General features: G+C 39.3%; 1 protein-coding gene across 2 annotated transcripts in view; it reads left to right on the plus strand.

Moving 5' to 3' along the window:
- The first annotated feature begins 3213 nt into the window (after positions 1–3213).
- The window catches only part of LOC140369367 (zinc finger protein 385D-like), a 50106-nt gene continuing 39294 nt past the window's right edge, over positions 3214–14025 (plus strand). The window contains exon 1 of one of the 2 annotated variants that reach the window (XM_072456693.1): positions 3214–3329. In XM_072456693.1, coding sequence (XP_072312794.1) covers positions 3299–3329 — 31 coding nt within the window. In that variant the 5' untranslated portion in view covers positions 3214–3298. The remainder of the gene's footprint in view (positions 3330–14025) is intronic. The other variant, XM_072456692.1, reaches the window with a different exon arrangement.

Here is a 14025-nt window from a genome sequence, read left to right on the forward strand (position 1 = left end):
AGTAAATGATTTCTCATTTGCAGAGCTGTCAGTCATGATGTTAAAAAAGCATTTTATCTGTGGCCTCTCTGAATCTTTGGAGAGGTGAAGGATGAACTGTGACACATGTGAAATGTACATAGCCTACAAGACAGAGGGTGCTTTTTTTTAAATTACTTTAGTAATTTTAAGAAACATAAAAAATATAATTATTAACCATGATATTGACTAAATAAAATGACTCACTAATTCAGTACCAGTGGTGAAAACATGCACCCATGTACTGGTTTAAGGTTGTTGAAGTGTAAATGTTAGCGTATACTTTTCCTTTATTTAACTAGGACTCTAGTTTTCATCTTTGGCAGCAGATTGACACATCTTTCCTTTCATTAAAAATATGAGTAGTAATTAATTGTATGTGATTCACATGCGAACATTATTTTGCTTACATTGCATGAGGAAGTGCAAGCCACATACCATAGCTAGTAAATAGTCCAAATGCTTTGTGGTGCTGACTCTGATGCTTTCCCACTATCTCCACAGACAGAAAGAAATGTCATTAAATATCAAGGGCACCGGGACGCCATATCAACGCCACATTCACTGGAACAGATTGAGATTTCTGCAGATAGGGTCGTATATGTGTGATGTGCTACAATAATTGTCCCTTATCTAAAATTACACGTCTCATGGACCGGGCCCTGGATGTGCTGCTGCCTGTGAATAGTGAAATTAAGCAGTTGTATGTTATGATGTTTATATTTGCATAAAATGGGAAAGTGATACAAGCAGACTCCAACACATTAATAGCAAGCAATAACAAATTATATTGAGGTATTATTCTACCACATATGTCACGACATTTATTCTGTTACTTAATTTAATTAATTCATGTATGGCTATACTTTGGACAGAGGGCAGTTTTTTAAATAACCCAATACTGTCTTTCAAGTGCTGTCTTGATCAAAGAAGTTCGGAGAAAAAACATTTCAACAGTCTCCATAGTGACCAGGTTAAGCACTAAGTGCCAGTTGAAAGGGACAATGAGGTCCTGATAACTCTGTTGCTGCTACAGGCATGAAATGTCTTATAATGAAGCTCTCCACTTGATTATGGCATCCAGCACGAATATTAGGCTGGAGAATGCTGGTTGGCCTCTTAGAGGTAGAGCACCTGCACAAGCGTATAGTGAAAGATCACTATTGTTGGCAAATCCATTTGATTACAAACAGTAGTGTTTACAAGCTATTGTTTCAGCCACTGCAGCTTATCAATTCAATCATTCAGCTACAGACATATATATTATATAAACATAAACATATATAGAGGCAAAGCAAGATGCAAAATCCTAGATCTACCCAGAATCTTAAACGTCTTGCAGACTATCATCCCAGACACTTTCTCCAGCCCCTCCAGAGGAATCCTGTTCTGTTCACAGGCCAGCGGGGTGCCAAATCTGAAACGACAACTGAGGTCCAGGTGCACTGGCTGATGCGAAGGAGCAGTGGCTCTATTCAGAGCACCTCTTGAGACATCAAGGGCTCATCTTATCTATTAATGCAACTCAGACTAAATCAACATCCAACACTGAGCGAGGACACAATTCACCCCACGTCTCCTCTCACTGACACAAAAATCCAAGCAGACCAACACCCAGCACCAGTTCTATGTGGAGTTACTTCCAGTGAGGGAGAACTGTCCCTCTACATGGCCTTTAAGTTGTCGGTACAAACAAACAAATATAAATGAATGAATAGCGTTTACACTGGGAAGAACAATGACGATCTGTGATAGCTTACACCATTGTCTGTTTATAAAGCAAATGTGCACCTTTATTTTTAGGGCAGTTGGGGTCAAGCAGGTTGCCAAAGGACATAGCGTAAACTCCAAGTATGTTTCCAACCCACATCCATCAACATGGGACTGGCAGCTGACCCCGAGGCACACACACACACACACACAGGCACGCACGGACGCACACACACACACACACACACACACACACACACGCACACACACACACACACACACACACCTGACCCTGTGTGACTGCGTATCACTGCTACCCTAAATTCAACTACAGGCATCCACTTTTGAACATAGACCAACAATGTTAATGAGGGCTTCTAAAGCGAGCTGGGACTGTAGAATGATGGCCCAGGGCTTATAGACACAACCTAAAGGTGGACTGGATTTAACCTGTCAGGGTCGTACAACATTTTCCCCTAACCCCCAAACCCATTTATCTTCTCCCAGTAGCTGTGGTATTAGGTGTATTAGTCATATTTACTCATTAACATAGCATCCTTTTGAGGAAGGACCATAAGCAGCTGCTGAGGTCATTCAGTAGAGGTCTTTCATTGAGCAAAATAACAACAGGCTGAAAACACATACAACATGGCAACCACCACTGTCACACTCAGCAGTTTCTACAGACATCATGGAAATTACTTTGAAAAAGGCAGTGTCTGAGTCTCCTGACCTGGACTGACCACACTCCCGGGGGATCCAGGGGCCATTAGCAGAGTATTCACAACATATTCTCAGTCTGACAGATCTTTTTCACCAAAACATTTTTCACCATGTTTGACGAGAGTCATTGATGTCAGACAGTCAACGTAACGTTCCTGGTTAAATATATCAGTGTATCTGAGCAGAACAAGGGTCCCACTCACAAAATGACTCACTGAGACTTTTACAAACAGATAAATGTTTGTAATCTTATGGCAGAGCAATGATTTGTGTACTAATGCACAAATTAAAAGTAGCAGACTATTAATTCAGTGATTTAACAATCCTAATTTTAGTACTATAACATAATTAATTATACATTTTGTGCCTAACTGTCCTTCAGAATTCCATCAGCAGTTATAAGAACAACAATTACTGTTTATAACTGCTGATGGTGACTTGTTTAATATCCTTTGGATACAAATTACTATCTAGAGGCTACATTGAAAAGTGACCATGGGGACAATTTGGGCTAATTAAAACGTGGGAGAACTTAGCCACAGGCATTAAAGCCTCGAGCCTTGAGTCTTTGACAGATGCACGTGTCCCCAATTCCCTAAAAGCTTTGCCCCGTGCACCACAGTTGACAAAACGTTAATGTTTCAGACTGTTTATGTGTATGTGTATTTTAGCAGCTCTTTAACCTTAGCTTTCCTCTCCTCAGCAGCCCCTCCCTCCTCTGCTCGGTCGCGTGTCTGTGGTGCGCAGGCGGCGCGCGCACCTCGGCAGCGCGGGTATCTCGCGCTCACTCGGATTCGCACGCGGCACTGACTGCAGCTGAGCTCGCGCTACTGTGTGACAGGCGAAGATGGACAGCGACATACAGGCGCCTGAGCCAGGTAAGAAAAGTGTATTTAAAGCTTTCAATCCACGCCATTAGTTTAGACTCTTTTTCTTGGTTTATTTTTTTAAACTTGAAGAGCCGCCTACTGGAATATTTTGCTTCAGTGTTTGGAAAAATGTTTGGACTAAAAAAGCATCCCATTGCCACTCAATTTACTGACTTTTGAACATGAATTATGGATTTTACTTTACACTTGTATAACTTTTATTTCGTGAGATTCAAAAATTTGCGACACAACTTTTTGTCCAAACACTAGGATGCTAATTCCTTTGCTTCACGTCTTTAGAGCCACTGTCGCTGAAACACAATTGAACACAATTCTTAATTAGTGTTAAACCAGTTGTGGTTTGATCTCTTGTCTGTTTCTATGGGCTAGTTTATTTCTAGAAAGAGATTATGTGGCCTAAATTTGGTCTTAAGAGCTAAACAACTGGGTGGAAATAGCACGTTATATCGTGAGATTGTTCTTAAAGCTCTTTCTGATCTCAAGGTTGTGTGAAGATGTCAAGGTGGCTCACTGTGCAAGGAATGACTGGCATAAAAACTGTAAAACGTAAACTGAATTTTTAGTTCATTTTATTTTACGTAAGGTTTAGAGTACCCAGGCTATACTTTTTTTGTACATAGTTTCTATATAGTGTGAAAAATATAGGTCTGTGTATAAAGTGCTGCAGTAGTAGGCGTACAGTTTTACAAAGCATTGAATAGCTGGTGGAAAAAAATGAATAATTTAAGATTTTTCAGAACCTCATCAAAATCATTTACCATATTTTGCATAATTTTGTTCCATTGTGTGAATCCTCTAAAGTGTCCATATAATGCATGTTGCAGTTCAGCCCACATTGTCATTACCGCCATGGCGTACTCAGCCGCAGCTCAAATCAAGCCGTGTAGAGGCCCGCACCACTTAAACCTCATCACCACCATCATCATCTTCATCATCATGTGCCCCTCGCCGCCTCGTCACCTTGCACTTTCTCATCTGCATCGCCACCAAACGAAGCCAACGCGCCACCCTAAGAGGTACCAGCCACCACTGCAACCGCACAATCGTTTCGCTCGTGAACAAAAGGTCCCCGATTCGTCAAGTCTCCCACTCCCCAGAGCCGCGTAGTCATTTTCACCGCCGTCTCTTGTGCTTTTCAGCAAATAATATATCTATTTTTAAGTTCTAGAGTATTCGCAGAGAGAAACGGAACAACGAATGGTAAAATAATTAGCCCAATCGTACATATTTTTGCCACATTTCTTTCAAATGAGGAATATATTGTAGCTGGATGTTAGAGAATCCATGTAAGGTTATAGGTTATTTAGTGACACTGGTTCGACACAAGGTTAAATCAGGCGTAAGAGGCAAGTGTTAAATGACCTCCAGCAATGCAGTTTTTGTAGTGTAAATACATTTGGGATTTTCAACAGGATTTGGCCTTAATCAAAAAGATAAAAACGTAGTTAAAATGAAAACTGATGCTCGCAAACAAATTAAATATAGCATGATAGTGACAAAACAAAATGGCAGCTTGAGTCAATATTATGAATTTTAAATAACGAGACAAGCAATTAAGAAAATCAACACAATTTTATTCTGACTGAAAAAAATTCTAGATTTTAGATTCTGGAATGAAAATTCTGAAACAAATGAAATAACACAATTGTCCCTACAAGGTAAAAATGCCCCTTTTCAAATAAAAAATAAATACAAATAATACAGATATTGACAACAAAGACCTCAAATGTGTCAAGAAAAAAGCCTTAGGATATATTTAGAATTCAACTCAAACACTAAATCTGGCCAAAAGGTCAAAAGGACATACATTCTTTGAGACCTTGCTGTGTTGTGTCTGTTGCGGTCTCAAGATTAAGTCTCCAGTTAATCCCACGGTCTGTACATACATCAGATTACTGCTGAAGTCTATAGTGTCCGTTCATCACTGTGTCCTTGTTTTGAACTTTCTCGTCACCTCTGAGCCCTTATTCTTCTTCTTCTTTACGTTTTGACATTTGGCCGTCGCCGGCTGCTTCAGTAAAAACCATCAAGTGTGAAATTGAGAATAATCATGTGGAACGAGATTGGGATGGGAGCAGCTTGAGCCTCAGCCCCTTCACTGTCAATGGACTCCTGCTGATAAACTCTACCAAGGTTGGAACAATCGCACACTGGACATTTTTTTCATTTTTGTTTGGAAGAAATATTGCTTTTTGTTACACCGAGATACTATTGAAAACATTCACTCTCTCATCATGTCTTATAGTCACCTGGACCAACATTTTTTTTTCTGGATCTGCCGTTGTTGTGGCTGCCATTTTAGCATTGCCGTTGGGTGTGGCAAACCGCCGCATTCCCGACATCGCTCTCAGGCTTTTAGACCTTATCACGGTCTTTCAGCGTCTTGGTGAATTAGACTTAACGTTGGCCCATCGTAAAGCTTCATCGTGGGGGGAAGAAGTAAAGATATGTGGATCGACGAGAGCCAAGCGCATCGCCGCGACTTTTTTTGTTGTTGCCGGAGAGCAGCCATTTTCTTTTTGCATTTCATGCAGCGGTGCCCATGTTGTCAGCGCACAGAGCTGATGTCCGATAGTGCGACAAATTGACACGACAATTAGGACAACAAAGGTTTTCACTACACGGGACATTTGCGTCTTCGATGATGCAAGAAATATACTTTTTTTTCTTTTTGATAATTACAGGCAATGAGCTGCGGCGAAATGATAAACGTCAGTAAGTCCGGGTGCACCTCATATTAAGAGATTGTCAACACCGAGACACTGAAATGGATTTCTGCTTAAGCCTGCCATCAAAGACGTAATGGCTCTCGGGGCTGTGTCATTACAAGTCAGACGACATGCTCTTTCACACAGCGCCTGCTCAGTCCTGCCTCCGCACTGATAACCACCATCTTTATTCAAATGTTTAGAAGACAGGCCCCTCACACTAAAACAAAACAACCCCCTCTGCTTCACGAAAATACAGAAATATATAAGAAACCTACATCTATAGCCATATTCTGGCTCTCCACATGTTTAGTTTTTCTATTTAAGTTTTCACAGCTTTTATAGTGAGTATTGACTATGAATCATCTCGCCTGCGGTTGGAGCATCTTGGGACTGTTGGGAATAAACATTAGAGGCGTTTTAGTTTTATTTAGTTTCGATTTGTATTTTTTGACTGAAATAATCTGAACACACTCACGGTAAGGAAGAAATCGTTTTGAGATTTGAAAATGTGGTGATTTCACACACTCAGATGGGGTCAAGAGACTATTTTTTAAAGAAATATTCAAATTTTGAACATTGCCTATAATTACATTTTTTATTAATTCACTAAAATACCTACAAATTAACAACCACGTTCTCCCCATCTCAAATTAATGAAAACTATAGAAATAATTAGAAGCAATAGGTTTAGACTTTAGTAGTTTTTGTTCCTGTTTGTTTGCATTACTGGTAAGTTTGTAGAGTTTGTTATACACCTCATCAGTGATTTATGTTGCTCTTTTAGGTCCCTGTCATAAAAACTGAGGGATGGACACACAGCCCCAGGTGCATTGTGGGAGCTGAACGTTTGCATGGTCCATTACCTCTCCATTTGCTCCGAGCAGACTGCAGGTATAGTGTCAGAGCAGAATGTATACGCCCACACTGCTAGTCTGGGCCTCTGTCTGCTGGAGGATTGTGAGAAAAATAAACGCCCTTTTGTGTCCTTCTTTGGTCAAAAAAAAATATTTAAAGATTGTAGCAACTATATTTTTCTTTTGTGTTCAGTGCAGTAGCTGGAGAATTTTTCTGTCAATATGTGGGTAAAAAATGAACAAATTGTTGTATTGTAAAAAGCTCGTGCAGACGGCTGTAATGAAATGAATTTGCTCTTTGTTCTACTATTAATGTGTGTTATATTCCCTCTAATAGCTTTTACTACTGAACACAAAGGAGCAGTCAAGCAGCGTGCATTAAATGGCTGTTAATAGCAGGAACCATTACGGCATGACTCCACTCCTTGCACCACACACAGGCCACCGGACCTGGGGCAGATTTACTATATGCAGATGCATTCTCTGCTGTTTGCATTTAAATTATTTTTATGAAACTGATTTGTTTGAAAGAAAAAAAAAAACTGAAAAACACTGAATACTTTACAGCATAAACCCACTCTAAAATGTAGCTTTTATATTATTAACTTAATTTTTTCAAACACTCCTAATTTCCTTAATTTTTGGGGCAGCACATTGTACTTATTTTTTACACTATAGATTTTGTAAACTGTGTGTGTGTGTGTGTGTGTGTGTGTATGTGTGTGTGTTTTATGGAAAGCATCATTTTGAACAGAAACACTTTTTCTCCTCTCCCTATAGATTTCCAGGTTGTATTTAATCTTGATGCATTACCCCCTGAACATCGATGTTGAGTGCGCGATAGATTCTCACTCATTTCAATGATAATGCAGCCGCGTCCTGTTGGAGCCTGATAAGATTATTGCTGCTACACTCAGGCCTCTGCTTTTTGTTCAAACGCTGCAGCGGGGCCTCGTCTCCCCCTGTTCCACCTAAAGCAACCATACAGATAAAACAGCCAATTAAAGTCATTTTACACTGGGAGTGCGCCTAATTAAAAGTCAATCCAATTTAGGCTGTCAGGTTTGCAACGACGGTCGCGGCAATAAGGCCCGATAAGAGAACTGATGGAAGAATTGGGAAATATGTGCAGAGAGGAGGAACAGAAAATGTGAGGTCATCTGTCAGCGATGCATGAATCACCAATAAAATAAATCACTATTGAACCGGAGCACACGTGATCACACACTCCGGTAATTCGCGGAGATTCAGACTTAAGTCTGATAATCAATTATGTAACTGAAGCTGAGGCGACCCCTTTAACCCTGTCACTGACACAAGTTAGTTTTTTGCAAATCGTTTAATAAACTATTTTCCCTAAATATAGAGTGTGTGGGTGTGTGCGTGTTATCATTTCCTCTTTTAGATTTGACTATTGTGCTTTGCTGAATAAGGTTATTTACTTGTATGTACGGTAATGAAAATGTTTTATAGTGCCATTAAAACCGCAATAATGCATTTGGTCAACTTACGTAAACATTGAAAAGAAAGTTGAAAAATAAAAGGAATTACTCTTTTACTTATATATATTAATCAGAATTAAAAAAATAGAGACCTAAGACACAGAGGGCAAAAAGACAAAAACAAAAACAGGGTAGTATTTGCCCCCTTTTGTACCGGTCCTATTTGTCAGCTTTCCATTTTGTAAATGTCATTTCAGTCCAGTCCTTGACCATCTGCCGTCATCCATCTCCCCTTTTTGCTGCAGCCAAATCCATCTATCCTTTCCATTGTTGGAGTGTTACATCTCAGATGCATTGTTTTAAAGTCAAATGGAATGTTGGTGTCGAAGACTCTTTGCAGTGCCTCATTAATCTCAGTCTTGTATTTATGATTATGGATCTAATTTTCAAACTGAATTTACACGTTTTATTGAATTACTTCATAACAATCTTTGTAGCATTTTAAACATTCCCATAGTTCCCATCTCTAATTTAATTCTAATCAAATTAATAATTAGCGAACATTTTAATGTATATTTGACATTCAGTGACCCACTTTTAGGCCATGACAAACTTGAGTTCACAGCATTAGTTTATGACCTCTTCGTCGTTTACGTTCACATTATGACGAATAAGTAGAATCTGACAGGACTTATTGTCGCAACCTTGGAATTGTTTGCGTGGGCCACAAATGTAAGTCCAGGAAGTGCACCTCACCTACAGAAAGCGTATTTATAGGTGATGTCCAGACGAATGACATATCCACTCGCCCCTGAATGCATCTTGCTCATCCTCATTAGTCATGTGTGCGCGGCCTCCTCCCACTGCTGCTATCAGTGCTCACACAAAGCATATGTTCTCCAGGGATATTAAAGACCTGTCTTTCTCACCATCCCGTGTGCCGCCAAATGCTTATCTTTAGCTTAAGCAGTGGCTAACTGAGTTTTAAAGGCCTTTGCAGTCGTGGACAAAGTCTGGGACAGGCTAAGATAAAGTCTGATTAGGATTAGGGCTGGACAATATTGACCCAATGTTTGATCTATATCTTTGGACAAAATTTACTCTCCTATCAGAGCCCTAAATTACTGTATGTGTTCCACCAAATGCAAGTACACATGATAATTTTATCTATATCTAGAGATGGGTAATAAATTGACATTAAATAATACATGTAGTACTTTCTTTGTGGTCATATTCAAGATCATTCTAAAACTGTTCGGTAAAGGTCAAATTCTCTCCTGTTTATGTGATTTCTCTAATATCGATTCGTGTTCAAATGAGTAGCTAGTTTAAAAGCTAGTTGTAGTATCGATTGGTATCTGATTTTTGATACTTCTGACAACCATGACATCAAGTATTGTTTACAGTTAAAAAAGCAAGAAAAAGTAAACTTCAAATAAAAGTATAAGTTCATATTTCTGCCCCTTTGTGATTCATTTTACAGACATTTTATATTTGTATGATAATTAAACCTCAACTAATAAGTTTAAAGACATGTTTTAACACATTTTTGTCGGATTGACGTATTATTGTCTGACCCCAAAAATATTGAGATTTTTGTTAACACCGCTCAACACCTACAGTATCTACCCCGCTTTAAATTGCGTCATAAAATAGTACAGCTTATGTTTATCGTTAGACTAAGTGGAAGCTTGTTCTCTGAGGGTTGGACAAAGCGTGGGAGCGGTCCAGATAAAGTCCCTTTCAGTGATAGAGACGTTTCTGCTGCAGCACTCGTCGTATCAGAGCTGAGAGGGACGAGTGTCAGAAGTGGTTTAACCCTGCGCGCGGCTCTGAGCCAAATGTAAACATGTTTTTAGCATCTGCACTTGAGCACCGACAGGGGAAAGTGACCTGTGGCCCTGGGTAAAAATATCACCAGGCCCCAAGAGATGTTTTAAATTGTTAGACCTTTGTTGTTTCAATAAATTCACATAATCCATTTGTTTAGGTTAGGTATCCATGAGTTTCAAGTGACTGAAACATGACTGATGTTTTTTGACTCACCAAAAGTCCTCAAAATGGCGTCCACAACAGGAAAATTTCACGATTATTGAATAAACACCACACCATGACCAAACAATAGTAAAATACCTAATGTGACATCAATAGTCAGATAAAAACACATCCAGATTTACTTTTTCAGTGTATAGATTGAATTAAATAACCATATCTTATCTTCCAACTATAGATTTAAATGTGTGTAGTCTGTTATGTTAGCATGTTAGCTTTGTTAACTGTTAGCGCTCCGGTCCATTTCAGTCAGTGGACACATTTACTTTGGGCTCCGCAGAGACCCGAGGGCCCTCCCAGATGGCTGATGACAGATGCCCGTTCTCACTGTTGCCCTTGGTTTAAGTACAGTGCTTCCCTCCAGTTAAAAAACTCACCCCCTCGGTCTCCAACGTCCTATTTGTCCTGGCCTCAATCGCATCCAGTCCAATCCACATCGTTTGCTTTCTGTATTCATGTCCCTGCTGCCTTTTGGAGGACTTTCTGCAAAGGTGTTTCAAATGTGATACATATGAAGTAGTTTTATGGACCAGAGGACCGCAATGTCAAGTATTGAGTGGTCTTGTTATGCCAAATTATTTACAATTTATTTTAGAACGTGTGGTTCTTGAACTTAACATGACTTATTTTCAGCTATAGTCAAGGTTTGGTGTTACAATTGTTCATAAACCTTTGTTTTGTGTTAACTAAAAAACCCAATTCAAACTGAAGCTGTTTCTGAACCCTTAAAGGGCAAGGCGCTTTGTACAGTTGACACTTTTATGACCTCTGCTGTCTGATTTACTCTGGTTATAAGTGGTAACAAGCTATACACAAAGGAAAGTCAGATTTTAAATCCTGCCTTGATTGTTTTGGTAAATATAAGGAAGAGTAAAACTACTGTCTGGAGGTTGTGGACTGACAGACTGAGCATCTTGACAATTCCCATTTAAAAGTTGAAGCTGATATACCAAAGAATTAGACCTAGGGGCTTGTAATTAAGTTTAAAAGTCCATGGGGAATGCATATAAGGCTGAGCAAAATAATAGGTCTGTTTACCGTAACCCGACCGACCCGGTATAAAACTAGCCGACTGGAAAAAAAAGATCTGCATTTTGTTTAAAAAACGGCAAGTTATTTTATTTTTCAGATATTTTGCTGTCTCACCGACCGTAGAACATTTTTAAAGTGCTGGTAAACCTATCTTTCGTCCCGAGAGACAAATTACGCATTGCGCACCGCATAGTCGTCTTAATTTACAGTCCTTCATATGCTTCTGTATTACACAGACCATGCAGGAGGGAACCACATATTGTTTATGACATGTTGGTTTGGTTTAGTCAGCGCCACTGCCCTGGCCACCGCTCATGACGCTCTGTGTCATGGTGTGGCATTATTTAAATTTGACTTACGCTATGCATTCTGGGACATAAACACGCCCAGCAGCATCATCACAACATACATGGCGGCGCCCGTGTCCCCGCATGTTCCCCCCGCTCGCCTTCGCTACCAAAAGGATAACGGCGTACAAAAGGTCGATTGAAATATCTTAGTCTCCCGATATTACGTTTTCCGTCATTGACTGTTGAAGCCTGACCCCGGGCGGTCACTCCGAGTCAAACATTTTGATCTTTTTTTTTTGCCTTCAAAGTAAAAAATAATTGAATTTACCTACCGATCGACCCACTTGAAAAATGTCGGGTCAGGTTACAGCAAACAGACAATTTATTTGGAATAGCCTAAGAGGCCTTTGTTTTCATTTTTCGTGTGAGTTTGGTGCACAAACAGGTTTGTTTGACTTGAAGTAAAAGGGTTATTGATTTATTTTTATGTTTTACATGCTCAGAAGCTTGATACACTTTCTACATAATACTTTTATAACATGAGAAAGGTCCAGCTTAATTACTCTAAAGAATATTTAGCACTAGAATTCACAGCACTAGACTAATCAGAGAGTTGTATCTTTACCATCATAGGGCCAATGACGCTCTCAACTGAAGCCTCTAGTTTTTGTTTCAACAGAATATTAATTCTTTGTTTATTTTGGCATGGTCATGTTGGATCTTCCCTTTGTGTCCACGTTGTGGCTGAATAGACTGATAAGCAGCAGAACAGGAGCCAAAGCAAACTGGAGCCAGAGCCAGTGGAAAACATCAGGGAGGTGACAGTGATGGCCACACCTCCTTTATCTCCTCCACCACCTTCACGTCCTTCGCCTCCTACACCCCCTTTGCCTCCTTCACCTCCTTTGCCTCCTTCACGTCCTTCACCTCTTTCGCCTCCTTCACCTCCTTCGCCTCCTTCACGTCCTTCCCCTCCTTCGCCTCCTTCACCTCCTTCGCCTCCTTCACGTCCTTCACATCCTTCCCCTCCTTCCCCTCCTTCGCCTCCTTCACCTCCTTTGCCTCCTTCGCCTCCTTCACCTCCTTCACCTCCTTCATCTCCTTCATGCCCCACACTGTGACAAGCTCCACTCAAACAACCTGGACTACACACACACACACACACACACACACACAAACTACTGCTGCAGAAATTAATCGACTAATCATGACCAGTCGATTATAAAGAAAGATTATAGTTGTATTTTAATTTTTAAGACCTTTTTATAACTAAGACAGAGACATTATTGAATCAAAATGTCAACAAATTATGTATTCAGAAATACTCTCTGTCTAAAAGCCTTTAGTCACCGTATTTCAAACTTTAATTGGTTAAACATGTATTTAAAATCTCAATATTCAATAGAAATAATCATTTAGAGGGATTTTTTTTTTTTAGTTGCAGCCCTTATATGAACAAAAACATATTGTTAATAGCGGCAAATGCTATATAAATTTAGTGTATTATGTATATTACTGTTCTGGCTTTAAACTTTCACCTCAGAATGAGTGTGGAGCTTCCATGATGACCAAATTAGTTTGTTGATTTATAAAATATGAAATATAAACAAATGTGTTCCTAAAAATGTATTATGTAAAGTTATGTAAAGGCCTAACATCAATATCTGGATATAGCCATTCTCACATTGTTATTGCTCTTATTTCTCATCACGTTTTCGTCTTACTGCGTATAGAGCTAATAAACTGTAACAAATTTTAATGATCACTAAATAACTATCAAGTCAAGAAAGAAGATAATTTATTTAGAAACGGACACAGGACACAATAAAGCAGCTTATTGAATGAAGAGTGATAGCAGTGTTGTATAATTAAAGAGCTGGCAGATTCCTTCTGCTTTGTTTAACGTCGGCCTAATCTCTGTCCTCAGATTAATGTGAGCGAGAGAGTGTGTGTTATCTGAGATTACAGCGAGGTGTCAACAAGATGGACGCCAAACCAGTTACAGAGACTTGGTACTATGAGGAGATGTCTATGAATTTGTGGGATAAATTTAATATGAGTAAATCAATGTAAGAAAAAAATCATGAAAATACAAAACAAAATCTTCTAAATCAACCAAACACAAAAGGTAAACAATGTACAGTACTTAATTAAATGTCAAAACGGTGAGAGGGGAGCCCAATCACAGAATACATGTTTTAAATGTTTTTTGGGGCAATAAAAAATGAATTAAAGATATATATGTTCAATGCAGTAGTTAGTTACATTGTGCACCTTAAAATAAATGGCAAGATATGATCAAA

Source organism: Eucyclogobius newberryi, unplaced genomic scaffold (assembly GCF_026437365.1).
Source record: "Eucyclogobius newberryi isolate DKJ021-1_F unplaced genomic scaffold, fEucNew1.0.hap1 SCAF_20, whole genome shotgun sequence".
In the NCBI taxonomy this organism is placed as follows: Eukaryota; Metazoa; Chordata; class Actinopteri; order Gobiiformes; family Gobiidae; genus Eucyclogobius; species Eucyclogobius newberryi.